Below are 26,277 nucleotides of genomic sequence, written 5' to 3'. Positions count from 1 at the left end.
TGAAATTTACTGTTACTTAATCCACCAAACCATGTACAAAAAACGTACCATAACCATAACAATGTCTTTTACCACCCAAACATCTTACTTTACAGGGTGACAGGTAGTAAGAGATTAAATCATTCTCTCAGATCATGTGGTCAAAATCATATCATAGGTCTGTTTTACCAAATTGGGAAGCCCTGCACTTGAACCAATGAGATAACACACACACACATACACACACGCACACACACACGCCCGCCACTGCCTTGTCAGCTAACCCCCTCTAGTGCCGAGCATCCTGCACAGATGCGCACAGTCTCCCACTGTAGCCGCCGCTTCAGTTGCTCCTCCGCTGCATCCCAATCACTTCTCTGCTCACCGTCCCCATCTCCTGCTGCAGCGGACCGGGCTGGAGACACGGAGCTGCCAGTCCGTGGCCGTGCCAACAACAGGATTTCTAAAGTCTGTCACGAATCTGTGCGCCCCGGAGATGCACTAGATTAATATTTAGTCTGTCTTTGAAACAATGCAAATCCGGCGACCGAAGTCCGTGGGAAATCAAAGTTGTTAGGTGTTTCTTACCTGTCTGAACATTTTTTATTTCACTTTAAATATTTTCGCCACTTTGTCCAAAATCTGTCCGTTCCGCGCCATCGTCGTCTCTGCCTCCAGGTAAGGCAATGGATTTCCTTTTGTTCCGTCTGCCGGCAGTTCTCTTCAACGGGGACCGAATGTAAGGACCAGTGGATCGTTGCATGCTTGAAGAGGACCCAGCCGCGCTTTTACCTCCTCTGACCACGTTACCTCTCGGCTATAAGTACCCCATATTTAGCCGGTGATAAATGTTGCAGCAGACATGAGTTTTGGAAAAAGAATTTTCCTCGTTTCACTCTTTCTTGGAATGCTCCTCACTCGGTTCAGCCACTGCAACCAAGGTGAGTTTAAGGATCCTCTCCTAAAATACCTCAACTTGTTTAGCTGACTGCCGATTTATTCCCTCTTGCGCTGTTTTTGAATTTAAAAAAATCTCACTGTGGACACCTTTTGGGATACTTGCTGCACTCATGTCACTGCAAGAGCTAGAAAAGTAACAGTATTCATGAAAGTAATTATCTAAACCAAAAAAACTGATGACACCTGGTAGATAGAGTTCTGCAGTACTGACATTCATGTAGTGCGCAGAAACTGTTAAGTTTCCCATGTTTAATATCAGTTTTTCCCACAGTCTATACCAATCTTTTTTGTTTTATTTGTTGAATAATTTTTTTTTTTCTTAATAGTCTCGAATTAAGCTTTCTGTTTTGCACATAAATGCATGACAGAATCCAGATTCACTTTTGAACTTTATTTCCCAGTAGACTTCAACGAATTGCCTCAGCTCACTTTTTATCCAAACACTGAATCAGATAAGAAAATGAAATCCAGTTTTTATGGAAATCAGCTGCTGAAGTGACAACCCTGAGGCTGCTTTAATTACACATTCTGCCTTACACACTCACACACACACACACACACACACACAGTAGGCAGAGAAGTTACAGATTGAATCATTAAGTGGGTGACAGTGTGAGAATGTAAGTGCATGTTTTGTGCCATGGGTGTTGCAGGGCATTTTAGACGCATACAATAAAAGCTTCTGAGCTTCTAAAGACGCTTTTACTTGGTGAGAGCTTGTGCTTAAATGTGCGTGCACTTTATGTTGCTACTAAATGACCACACATATCTGTATGGCACAGTAAAAGTGTGTGTGTCGTATACACAGGGCATCGCTCCTGCGTCTTTTGCACAAGCTTGGGGTCCACCTGTCTTTGTAAATGATGCTTGAGTGTATGTGGTCACTTGCTTTTGTGTGTTCTTCCGTGGCTCCACGTGCACACACACACACACACGTATCTTCAGCATCAGTGAGGTTTAAAATAGTCTTATTGATTGTGCGGGACACAGCAGGATCTGCCCCCCAGGTTATATTTTATTGTTCTCTCAGTTCAATAAGAGCGATGCTATCCCCTGTTCTCCTAGACAGCTGCTACATAACAGCCTCACTGTGTTTTTCTCTGCCACAGATTGAATGATTGAACTGATGTCTGCTTTCTATTGTACTTCAGTCTCTCATATTGACTGGTCTGGGACCTCAGAGGCACAATTGCAAGTTGTTGTCCTCCACAGAGGGGTGCAGCTCTGAATGGAAAAACTGATAATAACTCAGATGATAAAGGAAAGTGTCTTGTTAGAGGCATAAATGTTTCTCGCCTTGCCAAATGACGCTTGTTTCTCAATGGTTCTGAAATAATTTCCTGTTGCATAAGGTGGCTTGCTGCGGACGATTCAGTGTTGGGTTTGCTTGGGTATTGGGCAAACTAAATTGCACAGGTGCATGAATGCCAGTGTCTGTTCCAACCTTTACGCCCAGATTCATGCTGAGATCCAGCCACCTCATGACTGTGAAAAGGAAACACTTTTTTTTCTGCTCAGCCACAGTATAGACTGTGCTGTGTAGGTAGGCTGGGGACAAAACCCAACACCATTACACAGAAGCGTTTTCATGTAGTTTGATGCGTCTGAACACAGACAAACAGAACTCAGATGATTGGGGATTTCACAGACAAAATTGGGCGAGATGTCAGCTGTTAGGAGAACAATAAAACCCAATCACCTTTTTCTTTTCGCCTGTGTGCCTTCTCTCACAGCAACACATCAGATAATCCCTCACATCAAGCCAACTGGGATTGCAAACAGTTATTAACAAAGCTCTCCTCACTCACTGCCAAGTTTGTACAAGCCTTTTCCCCATCAATAGATCTCTTCACATCATTTTTACTTTTATTAATTTTTTTTCCACATTTTCCTCCCTTGTGAAGTCGGCAGCGGCCATATTTATTATAATGAACATTCACAAGTCTCATTTACTAACCTGATTTTTGAGCCCTTGTAGAATTTTCCCGAGCAGAAGATTGCTCATACCCAGTAAATCGGGAGATGATGTCTTTGTTCCACACTTCTGACATTGTTCAGATTGTTTTTTTTTTTCCCTGACTGAGAGATTTAGGCATGAAAAATCAAGAAAGCAATCCGTCCTTGGGAAAAATGGATGAGTCAGATCAAAGCACCCAATGTGAATGTTATTTTTGTTGGTCAAATGCATCTCACTGAGACACTGCTGTATCTTTGAAAGTTTGAAGCCAGTCAGCAACACACTGAAGAAAACTGTCGGTCTGGATGCTTACAGTTACAGCCCGCAAGGCTCAAAAGGATCTGGGCATGAACTCATCATCAAAATAATGCAGCTTTTTGCATCGATTTATGCGGATGGCCGATTAAAGCTTTTGCTCTCGCTGGCACCACAAGCAGAGTGCAGAGATCACCATCTCTGCTGTAGATGAAGGAGATATTCACCAGCAGTGTGCTGTCAAAGAAAATCAATCAATCCAGAGTAGCCGCAAACATGTTAACTCTGCACCTTTGACTCACAAGCCACAATATGTGTTTGTGTGTCATGATCATGTGTGGATGTGGATTCTTATTACACAGCAGCAAGAACATAAATTCACATATAATTTTGTCCCTACTTTGTTCGTATTTAAACGCTTGGGCAGCCTTGTGCATTGTATCTTAACACAAGTGGTCGGCATATCTTGACATGAGAGCTCAGCGGTAAATCACATGAGTGGAATCATGTGACTAAGGGATGGGTGGTTAGGCTTAATGTAACATATTTATTTGTTAGAAAAGATCATTTACTAACTAATATAACGCTGGCTTTTAGTTTCGTACAGGACACATACACCATTCTTGTGGATTCAAGTCCTGTGGGGGAGTTATTGGCAGAAAAATAAAATGAATATATTTCCTTTACTGTGCAATCACCTGCTGATAAAAAATTGTTGTGTTTTCTTTACCTTAGAATGAGCCATCTATATCTATTTTATGAGCAGGTCCACATTTGTGGAGATCACCTTGTTGCACCGTCATGTTTTTATATTAGCCCAGAATTCACACAGAGAAAAGAGCACACAATAGTATGAGATGGGTGAACGGCTGTTTCAGAAATGTCAAGCAGGATCAGAGATGCACTAATTTGTAACATGAAACTGCTTTATATCAGTGTTTTAGTGGTTTTGATCACCTGGTCTGTTTGTTTTGTAGAGGAAGATACTTTTTTGGATCATTGAGCTCTTGATAAAAACCTCATGAACAATGAACACTGAAGGAATTCTGGCAGTGAGATGGTTTGGCTGGTAGAAATCTACAATTAACTGCTAGATGCCACCAATCTCCCTAAATTTCACACTTGACCTTTTGTATGTATGTCAGTTGATCATAACGTCTAATAATGACGAGACCAGATTTAAACTGAGGTTGGCAGAGTGCCACATGTTTGTCAAACAGGTGCTAAAGGGTGCCTCAAGTGGAGACTGCCCAAATGGCATATTTTGACACCCTGGTAGTGAGACCAAGCTGAATATTTACAATCAGTTTCAGTTTGCGTGCGTAGGTGGGTTATCCTGAAAATATTGTTTCAAAAACATACATTTCAGTATTTTATTTTACACTGAGAGATTCGTCAAAATGTATTCATATATATCCACAGTTGTTCATGTACTGTTAAGGCTGTAAAATTTAGTTTTATCCATGACAGAGATACCCCAGTTTCTACTTTATGTTGAGTGGAGCACATGCTGCTGCATGTAATAAAAGGCCTGTACACGCAGGTCCCCTACCTAGAGAGCTTGAAATGACTCCAAGCTGGAGATAGTTAATTTTGTCAGGGCTCGGCTTCCTCAGAGGCATTCCTCTATTAAGATAATAATCGTTGAGTTGTACTGTATGTGAGCTTTATGGCCACCTAGTGAGCAGGATCCACTCATACTTTACACTTGAGGAAAATAACTCCAATCAAAGTCATGAATGGTCAAGCAAATGTGCCTCAGCGAGTGCGGTTTAATTTTGAAATGTCATTTCTATGAATAAGCTTTGCTATTAAATAGACTATGCTGGTAGTGGTGAATAAATTAGCCAATTAACATTATCACAACATAGGTTTCAGGCTGATACTTTACTGTCAAGGCGTGTACGCACATGAGTGTTTTCACTTGTTTTACCTAATTAAGAACTCCGCGGAGGACTGTGCATATTGACCGAGGTGATTGACATGTCAAGATTTTTTTTTTTTTAGCTTTGTTTCACCTGTGAGGGTGAAGACTTTTTTGTACTATCATTCTTATTGGTTTGTGGAGTTTGGGGATCTCACTTAATTCTTAGTATAACTTTAATCAACTTCAACCTGAGCAGCGGTCTAACTGACCCTTTGCTAAGCTCCAGCTCTTTGTGATGGTCCTCCAAGCTGTCAGAGTTAGCATGGAGCCCGCTGTCTCTAACTGCATTCCCTGAAGAAATAATATATAATTTTTTGAAAGCCTATGATAAAGTGATTTTTTGAGAGAAGCAGACAGAGGGATCTACAATATGGGTTTGAAGGATATGTCAAACTAGATCAGCAGTGAAAATGGGTTAAAAAGATAAAGATGGAAGCTAAAGCCTACAGATCACAGTGTGAACCATTGCATCACATGGTGACTGACAGAAGACAGTGAAATTAAGGAGCAACCAGTGACTCAGAGCTACACTGTTTCCGTAAAACAGGGTAGGTTTTTATTGACACAGCAAAAGTAGTATGTGTGTACAGTGTGTGTTCAGTGTACTCTCAGTAGCTAGCAATCCTGAATTCAGTGATCAATGATACGATTTGATTGATGCAAAGAAAAAACGTCGATCATGTCGTCGATTTGTGGTTGCCCTGAAGTTTTAGGGAAAAGATCATGGTTGGGGTTCATTCGAAAACATTTCTGGCAGAAAGGATTTTTTGACAGACAGCCTTACACATTAACCTATCCCATAAGCTCTTTGATGTGTTAGTGGAGTCAATTTAAAGTAAACTTTGCTGCTCTTAACCGCCTACAAATATCTATAATTTATGTGTTGTTTTTATCTTGTATGGCAGAAGCAAAAAAGAAAGGGATGGCAGCTTCCTCTGTAACAGATTGTGTTAAATGGGCATTGTATAACATTTCATATCAATCGCAGGCCTCTGAATTGAACCGTATCAAAATCGTATTGTGGCAGACCTTGTAATATCGGCAAATATCTTATCGTTGTCCAAAGAATTGATTTAAAATCTGTCGTGATAAATGTGGTGATTTACACCCCCAGTCATTAATGGGGGCACTAATCAGTAGGATATTTTACTAACTGTTTGCATTTTGGTATGATATCATATGAACTGTTTTTTGGGGATACATTGCTTTAAGTAACTGAATGCAACATGCAGCTTGGGAAAATACTGCAATATAAATGTAACTTCATTTGATATTATGTGGTGAAGGCAGGGAGTTGCTCACTGTTGTGTATTTACTGTACTTGTGGAACAAATGGCATCTTGCATAGAAAATCACTGTACAAACTCATGGCATGCTTTGAAAATATTTCTTCGGATTTGTTGTAGGCAAAAATAAATTCAAATTTGCCTCTTACTTGTGAGTTATACTGCAAAGTGTATGTAGCTTGCTGGTGATTTAAATCTTATCTCACAGAACAATGCTTTTTTCACCCTGTGGACACTTCAAGCTACACTGTAATTAGCGATAACACTGCCGGTGTTTTGCCTTTGAAAGCTGATTTTATAAACCTTTTACTGATTGAGGTGTGTCCAGAGCCACAGCATGTCTCCACATCGTAGCAGCCGTATTTGACCCAGTGTTCAACGTCTGATTGACATGTTATCGGCATGAATTCCCTTCACTAATCTCTCATTTAAAAACACTTACAGTTTATATCAGATCTAATCAACCACAATCGAAGATTTGCTTTGCTGCCATTTATTATGTTCTTGATTGTTTGATCTTGGTGGAGTGTGGAAAGAGTGTGTTGAAAATCTTGTCATGCCTGTCAGGTTGCCTCTGCTATGGATAGTTTTCCATTTCACAGCATATCATCTCCTCTGTTGAGAGCCTAGCACTTTGTTTACACCACTAAATGACAGTGTGCAATCCGCACTGAAATACTAAGCAAAATCAATTTTCACAAGTCTGTTCATCAAATGCCATTGTTTGTCTTTTAACAAGACTCGCTGTTTACCAGAATGGGGTGTAGGGAACTTGCAAATTAAAAGGTTTTGTTTTTGTTTAGAGGGAAGGCCTGCTTTGCATTTGAACCACAACAGCCCCACCAAAAAAATGCAATTGCAAAAAATGATTCATTAATCTTTCACCACAACACACACGCAGTGTTTTTCTATAAGCAGATTTATATAATGTACCTAAGACACAATGATGAATGTTTAAAGATCCGCACTTGGTCCTTAATTCACGCCACTTTTTATATTTCAACATATTTGACTCAGGAAAGTCCTGTTTTGACCCATTACCCTAACTCCCACCAAAAAAGGACTTCTTGACTACTCCCTCTTACTTGAACAAGTTAAAGATGTGCACACCTGTAGACAGCCAGTTTCACTGTTGTCTGAATACTCGAAGTGCTCCCATCTCTAATTTACATGAGGTAATACTGGATGAGGCTGCCTTTGGGTCTTTTGTTAAGGCTGTAGTTATTTTGAGGTGTTTGTGTGGCCTGCGAGTGCTGTAGGCCAGACAGGAGATGTCATCATTCTACTGGAGCTCCATATATTTATGAGTTGGCCAGCTCATGTTCTATTTATATCTAACCAGTGGAAGTCCCAAAGGACCCTCAGCTCCAGGCAGGGTCCGTGGGTGCCTCGCTGAAAGATAACTCTATGGAGGGATAGAGAGTAAAAGAGAGCGAGGGAGAGAGGATGGATGGTTATGTGCACGCAGGCAGTTGTAGTGTACACTTGGTAAAGTGCACACACATGCAAATGTACTGACATGCACACAACTAACACACACACTGCTGTAACTACATGTTGGATTATGAAAAGCTTGTGATGTTTTTAAATGAATAGTTGTCATTGCTGTTGTCAGGTCAAACCTGTAACTCCTGTATGGTCAGTTCAAAATAGTGTGGTGGAATGGTTAAATCAAACCAAACGTTGCCCCCAGGAGACCTCAGGTCGTGTAAACTGAATGTCAGTGTTGTTGAAACGTGATGTTACACAATATATATATATTGCATCCACATGATACGCCACTGGAGGGCGTAAGCTGAGAACGTGGCTAGACAGAACCGTTTGCAGTGTCATTTAAGGTTTTGCTAAAATGTTCAGTATCAAAATTTTTGCCAGGTATGCAATTAGTAACATTTCTTTGTGATGTTAGTTTAAAAAAAAGTAATTTGCTTTGCATATTTCCCTGAAACATGTGCTTTTTTTCAAATTGGCAGCAATGTACTTTTTTAGGAGACAAGGGTGACAAATCAAGCACCTCTGTTTTGTCACACTATGATATACAGTATGGTGCATTGTACAAGTTTTGCAATGGTTGTTTTAAGCCTCAAAAGTTTCTCCATTAAGGCAATTTTTCTTAGCCCTTTCAAAGTTTGAAACACATGGTTTTGACACAATGGTGCAATGTTCTCTGCTGGATATGTTTCCACACTGCCTCTTAATGTACATCAGTTGTTCTTTATTTATGGCAAAGTGAAGTGTGAAAATGCTCACTGCAGTGAGTGACACAGCCAATTCTCAGTAATTAGGCCGTCCTCCAGGGACTGTGTTGCTTACCTGCCCACAGTAGTCTAATGGTGTCCATTAACACCATTGGCATTGCCAGCTAGTCCTCCAGCCTGGCACTGGCACTGACATGGCACAGACCTGGCATTGGTGGACAGAAAAAGACACTGGAACTGATCCAAAATCAGCCAACACAGAGGAAATATTAAACTAAGCCAGCAGAGCAGAGAGGGCGAGATGGGAGACATTGGAGGGATCAGCATGAGGCCTTTCATGGCTGTGTTGGACAGGATGGTCAATCAATAGAATCATTTCTACATTTTCATTTTCTCCAGTTTTGCTCAGATTAATATTATGCAAGATTCATTACATGCTTTGCATTTGATTTTTTAACATCTTTAGTATTAAACATGGTGTACATTATTCACTTAATGTTTTCAATTTTTCTGGAATAAACAGAAGAACTGGGTTGTATGTTGTCACTATAGTCAGACAAAGAGAAGAGCAGCACTGACTAAAACTCAAACTTTCTGAATACAAAATGCAAAATGTTTCATATTGGTCCTACTGATGGGGTTTGTGAGGCATAAAAAAGTTCCCAGCAACTGTGGGGTTTACAGATAACTGAGCCATTCAGGGTCCCCTCAGTGGCATTTTTGTGTCCCTTCATAATTACTGAAATATTATTTGAATGTCCTAATATAATAAAAACATTATCCTTTATCAAAAATTATCTGTATTTCTCAAAATACATAGTGGTCAAGCCTTGGATATGACGAGTAAACTGTCAAATACTGTCTCACTTTCTCTTCTACTCTTGCTGCACAGTATGTCTATCTTCTACCCTGTTTCCTCCATTTTGCTCTGGGAATCTGATTTTACCAATCTCTATCTGTCAGTCAGACACAGTATATGGATTTTTACACATTTGACATTTTTATAATGCTGCCTTGAAATCTTAGGGAAAATATATTTCTCTCTCTTTCAGAACCTCACTCATATGGTTTCAGGAGGCACACATAGCCATTATGTTGTAGAATGCATTCTCTGGCACACTAGGAGTCCCCACTCCATTAACATGACCTCAGCAGCTCATTGCTTCTACCTCTCCTTGCATATGTCAATGGGTTTTTAGTTGGCGAGGCAATGAGACCAGAGTGCGTAAAAATGTCTGCTTAAGTAGTAAAATAAGAATGTAACACAGATATATATATATTTATATAGGTGTGTGTGTGTGTGTTAGTGTGTGTGTTGTAGTCTATATCCTGCTTAATCTGAAATCCCAGCTCCTCTTGTGTCATGTCTTGTTTTACTTCCTCCCCACATGTTTTCTGTCACACCTGCCTTCTATCAGTCTTGTTAGTCTTTCCTTGTTCCCTGAGTCTTTGCTGCACACCTGCTTAGTATTAGTCTGGTTTGCTCTACCCTTGTATTCCCTACCACACCCTTGTTGTTGGCCAATCCCTGTGCTTCCCTCCATTTGCCTGTGCCTGCCTTCCCCACCTGTGTCTTGTGATTAGGTTACCTTGTATATATACCTTTCTTTCCTCTTGGTCAGTTTGTCTGTATTTATCCCCGTGGTCATGGTGCTGTTCCCTGCTCCGTTTCCTGCCTGGTCTCATGGTGCCTTTTGGATTTCTTCCCTGAGTTTGTCCAGTGTTCACCCTGTCATTCTGGTTGGTTTTCAGTTTAGTTTGGTTTTTCTCACTGTTGGACTTTTAGTTACCTGTCCGTTTTATTAGCACTAAAGCTCGCTTTTTTTGCCTGCTGTTCTGTAATTTGGTGCTCATTTAAACTATAAGGTAACAATTCTACAGTAAAAAATTGATCAAATTACTACCTGTTATGTGAAAAAGGCCTCTTGTGATGATCATACAGATAATTATCACCCAACTCTGCAGGTCACTTTCACTAATCTCATCAACCCATCTCCAGCAGACAACTGTTTTCAGCAAAAATGGCTTGAATAAACTCCTTTTAGATTACCTGCTCAGCATGGCAGACAGAAACAATTAGCGACTAGCTGGTAAACACAGTACAACATTTACCAGCTAAAGAGACAGAAATTTCCCGGTCGGTGGAGACCAAAAACAAAGCTCTACGAGGACAGCAAATTCTGGACTGTCCTTCACACTCCAAATTTAATGCTGATTATGCTTCATATGTAGGCAGCTGTTTGCCAACAGGCTCTTCACAATAGATTTGAATAGTTTTTGTTAAAATGTCCGACTTCACAGCAGAAATAAACTTGTTTACAGCCTTGTTTTTTGGTCTCTATAACTAATTTCAACATCCATGACAACTGGACAGGGTGAATTTTTATATTAAGGCTCAAAGTTAGGCATAATGCAATATGAGACGACTTTCAATGACAGGCTATCTGCGAGTTGACACCACATTCTGTGATTCAGATTCACCCATCGCTCCTTTTCAGCTCAACCCTCCCATCCAAATATGGTTCTCTGGCTCCCAAAATCCAAAGCTTCAAAACGCAAGTCCATAAACCACAAAACAAGAGCGAATGTGTCAATAGGACTTTTCCTTTCTTGTAAACATGTGCTGCTTAAAAAATCCTTTGAAATGCCGAAGTCTAATATTTTTAGCCAGCCCTCGGCATGGCGTAAACTTGCAAATTGTGTCTTAGTTTGTTTTCACCTCAGCTGGGAGTGGTTTTCAGAGTTTGGTGCTTTGTGCTCTGTCTCCATGGTTCATATAAGCATACGAAATGTTAAGTCTATTGTAATATTTTACAATTGCTCTTGTAATGGAAGATATGTAGCAGTTGGCATTCAGTCTGAAAATGATTCTTTGTCTCTCAGTTTATACATAAACAGCACAGGTTATTACATTTTTGACTACCTGTAAAGAGCATTTTGTACACCGTTATATTTGAAGACACTTTATTTGCTAAAGAGCACCTCACATAAACAGAGACACATAGTCATGTCATGCTAGCTTCTCAGTAAGGGGGTGAATCGCACTCATAAGTCACTTGACCTCTGACCTCAAGATATCTGAATGAAAATGGGTTCTGTGTGTACCCATGAGTCTTCCCTCTACAGACATGCCCACTTTCTGCTGTTGCCATGCAGATTTTTTGCTGTCATTTACTTCCTAATCAAAACAATCTGGTAAGCATTGCTTTACATTGTCAAATTATGGACTTCATAACTGTTTTGAACAGCAAAATAATGGAATTGAAAACATGCGATTAAAAATTGCAGGTAATTGCGATTAAGTATAGAAATTCTGTGATTAACAGTGAAATGACAATCATTCAACAGCCCTGTTTAGTTTACATTACAATCAGAACAAGATTTATCGCAGAGTAGTGTTTTCACTTACTTTTGTCTAATGTACATACACACTGATACAGAGAGCATCAGACTTATTTTTTGCTTGTGTTGTATTTTGACTCTGACAGCATGGGGGTCTAGTTTCATGGATGGTTTTATTAACTCTTGGATGTCACGATACACCCATTTGGCTTGATCCAAAACAGATGTTACATTGTGTCACAGCAGTGTGTCCTATACCAGCTCTCTGGGAGATGAGTGGACGTAGAGAAGCATTTAGTTGTGAATGACAGACGCATACATGCACACACAATGAAAACCTCAGTGAGCAGATGCTGGGCAATCTCTGTCAAATACGCTCCATCAGAGGTGTACTGGCTCATAGCTGGGGAACAGACAGATTAAAAAATGTCCCTTCTTCCTTCCCTTTGCTAGCCTTGATGTTCAGGGTACGTTCACAGATATAAATATCTCTTTTGACACTGTAATTCGCAAATGATCATACAAAAGCATTGAAACTACTATCTCCTTTGATGTACATTGAGTTGCAATAACTCTCTATCGCAGAGCAATGATGTTAATGGAGATTTACTCAGGAAATATTGTCACTGATAGAGATTTGTGTTGGCATAATGAGCCCCCCAAGGACCACTTACAGAGCTCTAAGTGGACATTCATGACTGACTGACACTTAAAACTCAGTCGTTATCCAAGTAGACTTATACGCTTTGATTTGTCAGAAATCAGTGTCAGAATAAAGCATGTGGGGATTCACAGCTTAACATTTAAGATCTGAGTCCATGGCTGCTCAAGGACAAGTTTAAAGAGGAGATTTTTGGCGACTTATTTTTGATGACTCATGTGAGAGAAATGATAGGCTTTAAACAGCCCTCTTGAGTCTAGTGTTGTTGTTGTTGCCAGATAACACTCTCTCCCTGAATACCAATTGTTTTCTTATACCTACTTCATAATGCAGTGCATCCAAACATAATTAGGACATAACTGTATTTTCATACATACTGTGCATTTTGCACATTTGATAAGGTGACTGGATGGGCTCCATGTAATATTTATGGATTTTTCAAAAATGCAACAGGAAACGTATCTGTCTATTCCCTAATGTTGTCACAAGTGTAGGTAAAAACATTTTTTTAAATTAATTTAGTGGTGTTCTGCTGGAATCACACTGAAGGTAAATTCAGCAAGCCATGTCTGCTTCTTTTCACTGTAAATCACTTGTCTCTAGGAGAGACGCTTTCCTCCTGAATTATTAAATCTACTGTCCTTGAGAGCAAGACTAAATATTGTCAAGGATGGCAATATTTTCTGGGTAGAATTGGTTTGTTTTTTTAACACTTCCTGCAAGGTTACAGTCAACTGACAATGATAAGATTATGTTGTACCAAGATTAATCTCCAGGAAATGTAATACCAAAGCTCTCATTTACATACCTAAAAACAGCACCATGATACTGATTAATGTTTACCATGATGAAACACTTCTTATAGCATGAAAAGGATTGTAAGGCAGATCTTTAGCTGTTTGAATCTCTTGTACAGGCTCAGTCATCAGCAGAAGAAGAGCATATTGTTAGTGAGATTGAGGTAAAGCTGTAGATGGGGGACCGGGATGGCAGGGGAGGGAATGGACTGTTGACAGCAATCTGACTGCAATCCATCAGTACCCAAATTGTTTCCCAAGTGACAAAAATGTTGCTCCCACTGTACACGGTGCCTCGCTCATAAATATTCATCCGAGAAACTCATTTCTGCTAATATAAAAAATGTCTAAATGAACAGGTTTATGACTGATATTTCAATTTCCAGTGTGAAAATAGGACTTTTTGTGTGTTGACAGATTGCTAATGGTTGTATTTTCCTCTCGCCTCTTTTTTTTTTCCCATTTCAGTTGTGCTGCTGGATACGACGTCTGTGCTCGGAGAGCTTGGATGGAAGACATATCCTATAAACGGGGTAAGGAGGGCACCTCTTCTCCCAATTATTGCCTTCACTCTGACTGTCCAGTGTGCCTTGTTCAAAATGCATGACCATTTCTGCATCAATTAGATCAATTATATTGATTTGAACAAGTCAGAATGGGTGGCAGCAATGTGTTTCATATTCACATCCTTGTTTTTGTTCAGACTCCTCTATCCCCATGGGAAATACTGTAACTTGGAAACAGATAATGAGTAAAGGTCTCTAAGGAACCTTTCCCTATGCTGTCCAATCTTCTCCTACCAATTCCTGTTCTGCCTGTGTCCCTTTAGGGCCACAGAAATATTTTACTGACTTTTAAAATGTTAGCCAAAGGAAAGCATATAGAGTGACCAGTGATCAGCCCAGCCCATGCTCACAATGCTGCCTTTATACCGCAGCAACTTGCATGTCTTGTACTTTATTCTGTATTTTGGCCAGTCGAAAGGGTTATTCCAATTTAATACTGGCAGTAAGTGCCCCCAGCTCCTCAACAGTAGCTTGTCCAACTGAAAATCAAAACTTTGAAAATGGTAGCAAGTGCCAAACTGAAGCTATCATAATAATGAAATATAGATGTGCTGACAACAAACTGTGACATCCTCAGATCAAAACCTTCATGTTGCATCAAAACCTTTCCCTCTCTGCGCTGTCAGAATACCCGCGGGACTGATTGAAAATGTCTTCTTGTTACATACAGAGAACAACAAAGACAGAATTGGCCGACTTCCACCTCTTTGTTCACCTCCATTGTCTCGATTTTGTCTCCATACTTGTTAACTACGGCACAGCCCATTTCAAGATGGAGAAGAATTATAGGATGAAGGCAGAGGCTTTCCAGCCATTTTTGTGTTGCTCTGATGTTCAGTCCTCATTTGGCGATGTTTAACTCCCCATTTTCCCAGGATGTAAGGGTAACCAATCTGTGGTTTATTGTCAGGAAAATGCCTGGAGTGTTACCTTCTTTTATGTAGTGTCTTTTCAAAATGTCAAGTGCAAAGTGTTTAACGTAATGAGATCACTGCCTGCAGTTGCAATTTTGATCTGTGTCCTACCTTATCAGTTAATAAAACAGGGCTGAGGCGTAGCTCATAGCTGATCTTTGGCAACATCACGCTTCTGTTTACATCAACCAAAACATGCCAAAGTTTCAAATACACACATTTATCCATCCATTTTATTTTAAACACAAATATTTTTTACTATACTAATATTTATTACTTTATTTTCTACAAAGGCAAAGAACATATTACCGATATGTTTTTGTTGTTTGTTTGTTTTTATTAATGGAAAACTAAAGTTGTCCTCTACTGAAGGCTGGTGGTTCAATGTGCACAGAGAGAGTACACAGGCAGCATTTTGGCTAGCTGAAAGCAAAGCATTCAAGCAGGGGTTTAACTTCAGGTGTGACATCATCACTGCTCTAGCTAAAAAATGACCCTAAAGGAAGCCATTTATGATATGTCATGGCAAAGGTGTGGAGTGGAGTTACATCACTTGCAGTCAAGTCAGACTAGAGTCAGAAATTTGATGACTTTAATACCACTGACTCAGGACTTTACTTGGACTTGAGCTTCTTGACTTGAAAATACTTGATACGTATCCCCAAGCCCAAAGGTTAAAAATCATGTGTTATATAAAAAGTGTGCCACAATCAATTATTCATTGCTAAAAATAATAAAGTGTTCACCTGAATACAAAAAAAACCCCAACTACGTGGTGGTCAACAAAGATCAAGTGTGCAAAACATGTGAGCTGAAAATTACAACTGGAAAGACACATTTTTTTATTTGACAAATAAATACACACTTTAAAAAGTATTCATGATCTTTGTAGATTTCATATATTAGTTTTGTTTAAATTACATTAGATTTGGTGAAGAGTGCATTATAACTAGGACTCAAAACTCAAAGTTTATGACTTGGGACTTATTGGTCCTGACCTGAGACTTGACTTGGGGCATGAATGCAGACTCAAGACTTGTCTTGCAACTTGCAAAGCTATGACTTGGTACCATCTCTGTCTCACTGTAATGATATAATCAAAACATTATAACCAATGAGTGCAATGTCTGTAAAAATAAAAAATCAGGTTAATTTAGTTGTGATCTAGAGATTATAGGGATCGGAGAAACAGAAGCAGCTGCCTGTGCCTGTTGTGTTGTTAGGTGACAGCAAAATGAAGTAAAGGGTCTGTAATAGCTCCTACTCTTGTTAAGGCTGGGTGTAAGTGTTTCAGAGCACTGACTTTTTCTCTTTTTTTGGAGCGATGCAGTGTTTCCTCCATCCTCCTCGATCCTTACGACTTCACGCTTACTCTCTGTGGGTTTTGACTTTAAATGATCCTCTGCTGGAAGATCCCTAAGGTCCCCCAAGCCCTTCTCTGTCACTCTATCTCTCCCTGCAAGGCCCTTGGTGGCCCATATCAGGGTTATGGGGGTGATTACATCATGTAGGTCGTGGTGACAGCCGCCCACAGCGTTAAGGAAGAGGAGAGAGGGAGGCTGCTGCCTCCATGATTAAGCTGTCAGCCCTCTCCCATCCTCACTCATCCACTATCCTCCGATTTACCATTAATATTTAAGGCATCGGGGTGAGAGGGCCTGAGGGAAGGTGTGAAGATCTGGGGAGGTAAAATAGTTTAAATCCCCCTCACTACCGGCGAGCCAGCAAGAGGAAGTCAATCCCCACCATATTAGACACAGCCTGGTATCAGGCCGATACAGCAGCGCACCATGTAGCTGCCTATCAGAGTCGCACACTGGTTCTAGTTCCGGATATAAACTGCTGTCAGTCAGTCCGCCCCAATGCACATCTTAAAATAATTTCATATGCAGTAACTGCTCCAACATGATTACCTGATGATGAGTTTGCCAGGAATATAGCTGGTTGTATGATATGAATTTGAAGGTGAAGTGGAAATTGGGGTGTGTATTTATGGATGAGTTTTTATCAAAAGCCAGTAAACAACTCTTGTAAAGAGAGGGAGGTGAGTGGTTTTGTAGAAGAGGAAGGTTAAGCACAAGTACGTCATCGTGGTCTGCCAGCATTACAACACAGGACACTGTGGCATTCCGCATAATCCTGACAACAACCATTTTGAAGTGTCCTTGACAAGACCCAGAAACCTTACAGCTTCTGTCTTACAGTCAGATATTATAGAGAGGAGGGCCAGCCAAATAACCGAACCTATAATCTATTTAAAATTGGAAGATGAAATGTCTTCAGTCGCAAAAAAAAAAAAAAAAAAAAAAAAAAAGTGGTTTTCCAAGTCTGACACTGCACTCTCACAGCGAAATTGTTAACTTTTGTCACAGGTTTTTTGACACATGGCACCGTCTTTCTCGGAACTACAGTTCCCATGTTTTGGAGCAGGGAGTTCTTTTATCATTCTGTGTCCCCTCTCAAATTTGGACTTTTCTGGGGGTCTGTGAACGCAGCACAGGTGGAACTTGTCATGAATTGTTTTTTTTTACTCAGCCACAGTTTGAGGAGTTTGAGTTGCGGGTGATCAGTCAATCCGGTCAGAGCTGATCTTCTGTAGAGATGAGAGGAAGCAAACTTTAAGAACCAGCACAGTGAAGAGTTAAGTTTCACTTTCACTGCACCTGATGTTCTACTGCTTTGTCTGTGCCCAGAGTGTGGCGCATGAATAACCCAACAGTATGTTCTTATAGATTACCCTATATACCATCTAGCTTATAAGATAGAAAATCAATATAAGGCTGCAGATCTTAAAATTGTGGCAGGCTGCCACAAATAAATGTGTGGAAAACCCTGATTTATAGCCTTTATTAGTTTACCGTGCATATCACAGATTATTGTTTTGTAAGAAACATCCAATGTACATTCCTGCAACAGCCAAGTTTGAAGCAACATTTCTTGGGAGCAGGTCAAAAACATAAGATTGTTTGTTCCACAGACTAAAGACAGACAATACATCTCCACTTGCTCCCCCTGTAAAAAAAAAAAGAGGCCAAAATATATCAGATACAGCTCTTGCTATTTTGCACTGGTGATGTCATCGTAGCTACAGCCTGCATAGTGGCGATCTCCATGTTGTCAACTTCCCATCTAAACACCCATCCAAATAACCCTGAGCAGAGTCATTGATCGTGAGCACACTGATTGGCACCCAGAGCTGTCAATCATGTCAAACTCTCTTTTTTGAGCGTCAGATTCATTTAAAAAAATAATTTTAAAAAACTCATCCGAAAAAAAAAGAATGCATGAGCACACAGCATGGTAGGAGCTACCAAAAAAGACAGAAAACATCTTTGGGAAATTTTAATTTGACAGGTAAGCAAGTTTTTAGTTTTACCCATGTCCCATTCCCAACATGGAGGGGGAGGAGTTATGACCTATACTGCAACCAGCCACCAGGGGGCATTTGAGATGTTTTGGCCTCACTTTTAGGGAGCTGTTGTGTCATCTGTCTTTATACAGTGTGAACACAGTTACAGAAATCTGCTCCCAACTATGCCCAATGTTGCAACACTTCCCTAAAAACTGTCATTTTTGCCTCCTTCAACATTATATGAAAGGTGAAAAGAAATGCTTTTTTTCTCCATATTTTGGTTTTATTGGGTTAAAACACTCCTCTTTTTACAACACTTCCTATGGTAGGTAAGAAAATCTGTGATTTTATTTGACTCACATAAGATCATGCTTTAATCTTTGCCCCTCTTGCTAATCTTGGCATTCAAAAGACACTGATGTGGTAAGAGTTAGTCTTATTGAATTGTTGGCATGGGTAGTGTAAGAGTTCATTACCAGTCCCAGATTGTGAATTCCTAGTGTGCGCACTTATGTGTAATTATCATGGTTGCCTGGGAATAGTTTTCATTAAAGCAGAAATTACAGGCAAAGTCTGAGATGCTTCAATCAATTAATTAATTGTGCTTGGTCTCCCCCATTACTGGAATGCATTTCCCTGTAGGTCCACTTCCCAGGCATCTCCAGCACAGTGGAAAGCTGCAAACAGATGTTTACACACTGTAAACACGATCATACGTCTTGGTCATGCCCAGGCTTCATTGCAAGGTGCCTTTTGATTATTTTATACCTGCTCTGCTTGGAAAGTAAATAGACCTGTTTCATTTGGCCCACAAGGGGAAAGAATGCCAGGAGGATTGTTGTTATGTTTGTTAATGACTTTACTGAATGTGGGAATATCCTCCGAGTCAGAAAATACATTCACCCTCAAAGGTTTTACTCATTAGATTTCTGCATATTGAACAGCAACTGATCTATACCATGTCTTTCAAGGACTTTGACTCTGCAAACTTTTTCCTCCAGCAGAAGTTAATAATTGTGTGTGCTCGAGAACGCCAACAGCAAGCTGATACTTCAGTGGAAAAAGATGTTGCAAGGTTGTTTTTTGTGAGAGAAAGATGTGTGTCTCTATTCTCAGCCTCTCTCGCCATGTTCTGAAATGCTGAACAGTGATGAAGAACAGGGCGTCAGAGGGGTGAATGAGGGAGAGACAGGAGAGAGGAGAACGAAAAGAGGGTTGATTTGGCGTCTGCATGCAGCCACAATAAGCTCCACTCAGAATGGGCAGACACACTGCTGAAATATGCATGAGTCATTTCCCAGTGGTGGGTATATGGGGGGGTGGGGGTTGGGGTGGCAGGGAGCGGAGCAAGACAGAGGAGCAGTTTATTTATTAAATTACATGAAACAGCTTTAAGGGATTAAGAATGCCTAATGTTGCCTTTTGTTTTCACTCACGGACATCATAATGCAAACTGAGCATAGGCAGGTTGGACGACAAAGAGGGATGGTTGTCCATCATAAAGGGAGGAAATAATCCTATTTTTATCTATTGTCAGAGATCCCAAGCAGCCAATAAGTCAGAGCTACTGTGGGCGTATAAACACTGCGTTATGTAAGCGGGGAGCACAACACTGGCACACTGGTTTACTGCTGCCAGAACACTACTCAGTCAAATATTAGGCTGTGCAACCTCTATACCTCAGAAGTGCTCCGCTCAGAGCAAGACATTTGTCTGTGTGTGTGTGCATGTGTGTATGGGCGTGTTTTTTTAAGAGCTGAGGATATGCAGATTTTATTTAACTGAAGATTCTCTTGAATAGTAGTCAGTCACTGTGTTATCACTGTTACCTGTAATATGGATATGATGCAGATTTTAAATGATATTGACACTAGATGTGACAATACTAAGAAACTTTATTGTAAAACAGGTCTGATGTAAATGTAGTGACGTGGAAAGTTCACATTCAAACAGATACCAGTGCCGGTTCCTGTTCATGGAATTCCGTACTTTCTTGCTATTTTACTTTATCTGTAATAACAAAAATAATTTTTTTAAACAAGCTGCAGGGAAGAAGTAGTAGACTAAAACACTCTCTTGTTCTTTTCTAATCACACCTAGAGCAAATCTTCTGTCTGTTTACTTGCATGTGTATGTGTGTGTGTGTGTGTGTGTGTGTGTGTGAGTGTGTGATGATGATACTAGGCTCTCAATGAATTAATATAGAAAAGAAAATAGACCAGACGCCGAAACTATCGTGGAAAAGTGGCGCTGCAGCAGTAGTTTTGGCTTGGGAGGGAACTGACGCTGTTCTGTGGCCAAGTTCCTGGCTTTGGGACATTTTGCAGCACTTCAGCCACTTAACTCACCCAGATGCACTCCTAGGTACTGAAATTTGACATGGATGGTTTTAATATCAATCTGTAGTATTAACAATTTTGGTTGGTAGACTTGAAAGTGTTGTGTTTGGTACCAAGCCATGCAACAGTTTTTGTCTTATATGTTCCAAAAAGGACACTTTAAGTGTGTTTAAATATGTATATGTGTTCATAACAGGCCTCTTTGGTAAACTTACCTGTACTGCTATTCCCATTGAAGTTACTGCAGAGAGCATCTCACCCTCTTCTTCATATGGTAACCAGAAAGCCTCCAAATTCAGGATAGGCATCTGTAGATTTGAAACTTGTAATTAATTGCATTTGGGTCCAATAATACACTGGGAAGTGATTTATTTCATTCAACAACAACAACAACAACAACAAAAACAATTGTAATTCTGTAATCAACAACATGAATTACCTTTTTATATAATAAGATCAATTATTAAAAAACTAATTGGAGAAGTTAGTATTTTGTTGCAAGGGCTCTTTGTTAATGTCCCTAATAATCCAATTTTGGAGGAATAATTTAAAAAAAGGTTTATATTTCTTATTCCTGTGTGACACTGAGCTCCACTGTTTTCCAAAAACGACATCATTTGCTCCCTGCTGGTTAAGTAGGACGCTGTAGCAGTTGTAACAAATGGACTTGGGATTGACAGACTGGGGACGCAAAGTATCTTATTCACACAGTTTTGGATGCCAAATCATTTATGATTTTTCCTTCTGTAGCTTTGACTTTTATCATGCAGCCTCCCACTGTGTTATTGTATGATGATGTGCCACGATAATACCCAGCTTTCTTTATCACTCTCCCAATACAACAGGAATAAGCTCCGGCAGCTGCAAGTTGACAATAATTCCTCTGAACAAATCGGTCTGTCAGTTTCGGGGAAAGTTTTCCGAGGATTGCCGTCAGATTTGTTGGTTTGAGTTTGGGGGCATGAGGGGGGTGTTGGCAGCCAGAGATGGAGCTGGAGAGAGAGAGAGAAGGAGGCACAGAGGGAGATAGGAGGCCATGTCAGGAAGTGATCGGATGTAACTCGTGAGAGCGAAAGTGAATGAGATGAATAACACACCAATCGCACATTCAAGTGCTTTCACACTGGCGAAGGCATTTGCACGCCCTCTCAAGCCTCTTTACTTTCCCCCAATGCTAATCCTTAATCTTTTTATTGCAATATTTAACCACAGTAATTGATTGCAACTACGCGACCTGAGGCTTATCTCAAAGCACTTCCTCCCTCTCTAATACTATTAGCCTTGAGAGTGAGCTCTGAACAACAGAGAGGAGGAGAGAGAGGGAAATCTGTATGTCAGTGTCCTTCATAGCTCAGATAAACTTCTCTGCGGCGTGCTGCTGAGTGATGGCCGGCAGCGCTGCGAGAAAGAAAGAGAAAACGGGGGGAATAATCCAGAATCACTCCACTTCTCCCCACGGAGGCTCTAATATAAAAAAAGGTATGATGATTTAGCACACCAGTGTTCGTCTCGGGGACCTCTGCCATAACCGGGCTTAAGCAGTGCCGGGGGATTCCTTAATTGGCTTGTTTCTTGTCAGGGACACACCGAGGCCAATATCTAATGCGCTCCCACTCGGCATCTCGCTGACAGCAGACTGTCTTGGAACATATTCTGACAGCTTTTTGGGCTTTCCCTCACCGTGTGAGGAATACAGTGAGTTAGAGAAAGAGTACGAAAGCAGGGAGAGGGAGGGTCGAGGCAGTGGATGGATGCAAATGGAGAGAAGAGGAGAGAGTAGAGGAAAGGAAGAGTGAGGAGGTTATTAGCGCCTTGCTGAATGCAGCAGCTGAATACATGAATACGGGAAGCAGCAGAGAAAATAGAATATGCGGTTGCTGTAAGACAGGCAGAGTTTAGACAGGCAGACTTGTGTTTCCTTTGAGGAGTGAAAAGCTCTGGAAATCTTTATAGAACATTATGTTTCAGACACAACAGGTCAATAGTTCAGTCTAAATAAAGAATATTTCAAGGATAAGGTTTCTAGACAAACAGTACATCAATGGAAAAAAACATCAAAAGTGGTCTAGTAGAACATCTTTTATATAAACTGTAAAAATTAAATATTAAGAGTGAAAAATACTTTATGTAAAAATGTTCACAGACTTACTTTTGGAACTATCAGTCAAAGTAAAAACTTCCTCCTCCCAGTGTTTCCAAGTGGTATTATTGTTGGTTCTGCTGTTGTAAAGTTGCTGTTTCCGTTTTCCCAAGAGCCTAGTAACCAGGCTTATTTTCTTTTGGTGAGGTAGTTTCCACAATTACTTCTGCTTTGTTTTTTTTTTGTTTTTTTTGTCTTTTGCCATTTCTGCTACTGCTGATAGTAACGGTAAAAACTTACATTGATACTTTTTGCTAATTGTAAGTGCTGTGTTCTGCAAAAGCCATGCGACGACCAGAAAGTTTTTCCTCAGCTGTGATTGGTAGACACAGAGGTCAATTTTGGACTAAAAGTCTATACCTTTGGTCTTATGTGTGCTATAGCTGAACTTTAAATACATTTCAAACTAGGCCAAAGTAAAAATTCCTGCTTTTGCCAGTTAAGGTCAGCCAAAGATGTTAGACAGAAGCACCTCTCTGTAACACTCTTATGTATTTTTTGTGTGTTTCAACCATACTAACAGAGTTGTCTGGGCTGGTGAAGTGATTGTACCATGGTTTTGTACTTGGATTTTCCCAGTTAAACTTTCATACACATATTGTATCAATATTTTAAGCTTTTCCACCTATAGGTCTGAATCATGGCTTCCAGTTTTTTGAGCAAATGGCTCATGAAAATGTGAAGTGATCAGAAGAGTACTTGCCTTACTGTGAATTATGAGTGCAGTGTTGAGGCTGTTTAGCCCCAAGGGAAGATAAATCCTCAAGTGTCAAGTGCAATTTTACAGACTGAGTATAGAAATCCCTCCTTCCTTTTCTCTTCAATCGTCTTTGTCCATCTAACCCTTTCCTCTCCTCCTGTTGTCCTCTCTTGCCTCCCTGTGTCTCCCAATTTCTTCCACCCTCCCCTGGTGTGACCACCCTTATCCCCTCCCCTCCTTCCCTCATCCCACCTTTGCTGCATATTGACGTCAGTGCACTGGAAGGGAACAAAACTCGGGATGTGTGTTTGCTTTAAGATGAACCGACAAATGCTGGCAGAAAACTCCTGCTCTAAATGCATAAGCAAAGGGAGACAGACACTGAGAAGGATAGAGAAAGGGAGAAAGACACTGGCAGTGGGACAGGGAGAGGTTAAAGCCAGGAAACCATTCATTTTTTATAGGTAGTTAGACAAGCAGTTACACAGTTACACTGGTATTCAAGCAGTCAATCATGCATTAGCAGACAGGCAGATAATCAGAAGTTATATATTCAGACAGTAGACAAGCCATAAATGCAGACAGTCATAGTCAGTCATATAGAAGAAAACAGCTCTTTAGGCTTTCCTTTTTTATACCTTAGCAAAGTGTAAACACTGCTGTAAAGAATAGTCTCTTAAAGGGACAGTTCACCCCAAAATAGAGCTTTTTATAAATCTAGATTGTTTTGGTGTGAAATTCTGGGATAGGTCATACTGATGTCTGCCTTCTCACGAATATAATGGAACTAGATGGCACATGGCTTGTGGTGCTCGAAATACCAAAAAAAAAAAAAAAAGAAAAAAACATTTGAAAAACTCAACAGCAATGTCTCCTTTAGAAATCATGACCCACTTACCCAATATAATCCACAGACCTTGTTATGAACAGTTTCATGTAGGAATTATTTTCTACCAAACTACATCGGGCAACTCCATTCATGCATAGAGGGAAGCCTGCATGTACTTAAAACGAGAGGCTCATGCACGTTACGGTGTAAAATGTAAAAATTAATGATGTCCTCGTTGGCTGAGCTGTAACACTTTGGGTAGTGGAAGACCAGCGTGCTGATGCGGATGTAGTTTGATACAAAGACAAAAGTTCTTGAAAGTTCTTGTTTTTGGCGCTCTTCGCACCACAAGCCGAATGCCACAAAGTTCCATTGGATTGGAGAGAAGGCAGACATCTTAGCTGATATCTCCAACACTCTGCAACTCACACCAAATACATTTAGACTGATAAATAGCTCTACAAGTAGGAGGAAAAATATGTGTTTTTGGTTTTGGGCTGAGCTGTCCCTTAAAGGGTTATTTAGTGCTGTAGGTAAACATGTAAAAATGAGAACCCCTGAATACACTTCTACCCTCTTAATTATGAGCCTTCAGTGTTATTTGATTTTTATTAAACAGTTGTACACTCTAATCAAATGAATAAATAAATGATTTGGCAAACTGTGGATCCTTACTCATTGTACTATCGAGAGTAGGAAACCTTGTTTGGTAAAAACCTGCTGTAGAATAAAACTAAGAGACTGTTTCTGGTTCTATTGCTGCAGTCAGTTGGGGAGGGTTGGGCTCCTCGAGGAATTGACTAAGAACACTGTAATAATGGGACAGCCTGCTGATACACACACACACACACACACACACACACACACACACACACATTCTAACACAAAGATACAGACTGATTTTTGCACACTGATATTTCTATTACTGATATTTCTATTTCTTTCTCACTTTACACATCCAAGTGCACAGAGAGGTTTCTTCCTCAAATATCACCAGTTCCTTTCTGTTTCTATCTCTTTTTCATGCACACACACAGGCACACCAGTACACACACATACACACGCTACTGCACACATTCTCATGCGCACATGCACTTCACAAGAACAGTGAGGTGGCCCAGTTGGAGGAAACCTGCCCAAGGTCACGGTGCTTTATCTCGACTAGGCTGTTTACTCCTGTCTGTTTCACTTGACTTGCATCAGAAAAATATATTATAGCGACACTGACGCATGTCTACTGTATTCCAAAACCTGAACCTCAACTCTGCACTTTACTGACAATGGATTTACTGCAGTGCCAGCAGGCTGCTTACAGCCCCCAGAAAAGACATTATATCTTGGTCACAGCAGACAAACACTTGGCTAACCTAGACAACAAAAATGAAAGAACATTTGTGGAAGTACATAACGCATTGGTTGTAATAGCTAACAGATAAAAAAAACAGGCAGGAATTTCAACCAGGAATTTAAGCTTATTTGTTAATATGTGTTGATGCTACATACCAATGACTCTTTGGTAAATTCTCTTAAGGCGCTCTGTAATTTCTACCTTGTGTTAAAGCTTTTTATTAGTCTATTTTGTCAAAATATTTTAATGCCTTTAAGCCCTGGCAAGCTCCATGTACATAATCCTGCTAAATGACACGCCGCCTTTATAATATCTCTGACATTTAAGATGTCTGAGCGGAGAAATCATTTCAGTGTGGTGTGGGAAGACTTAGTAATGATTAATATTCAAAGTGCCAGAAATCTGCACTGGAGCTTGCCTTACCTTGGAAATGTTATGAATTTTGATAGTAGGCTGGTGTGGTTTTATGTAAGTGTTTAAGTAGCACAGAATGAAGGGATATTTTAGGGACGTAAGGCAAATAGAAATTATTTATTATTTCTTAAGATAGCATAATTAAAGTGTTTTGCCTGATTTGTTTTATAATATCAATCTGTGAAACCCAGATGGTACATTAAGATCTACAGAAAAAAATAGCGTTTACTTTGATGAGTTATGAACCTCAAATAGATTTAAGAAAATCAGTCCCCTATTCAATGTCACTCGAGCAGCTATTACTCGCCCATGT

The 26,277-nt window shown here is 40.2% G+C and overlaps 1 protein-coding gene across 1 annotated transcript in view; it reads left to right on the top strand.

Annotated features, from left to right (window-relative positions):
- The first annotated feature begins 841 nt into the window (after nt 1-841).
- LOC121948703 (ephrin type-A receptor 6-like) overlaps nt 842-26,277 on the top strand; it is a 212,386-nt gene continuing 186,950 nt past the window's right edge. Inside the window, exons 1-2 of the mRNA XM_042494107.1 lie at nt 842-920; nt 13,831-13,895. Of these exons, the coding sequence (XP_042350041.1) occupies nt 842-920; nt 13,831-13,895 (144 nt within the window). The remainder of the gene's footprint in view (nt 921-13,830; nt 13,896-26,277) is intronic.

The sequence above is a fragment of the Plectropomus leopardus genome, chromosome 10, assembly GCF_008729295.1.
Source record: "Plectropomus leopardus isolate mb chromosome 10, YSFRI_Pleo_2.0, whole genome shotgun sequence".
Lineage (NCBI taxonomy): Eukaryota > Metazoa > Chordata > Actinopteri > Perciformes > Serranidae > Plectropomus > Plectropomus leopardus.
The sequence above is the reverse complement of the archived record's forward strand: the minus strand, read 5'-3'. Positions and strand labels throughout refer to the sequence as shown.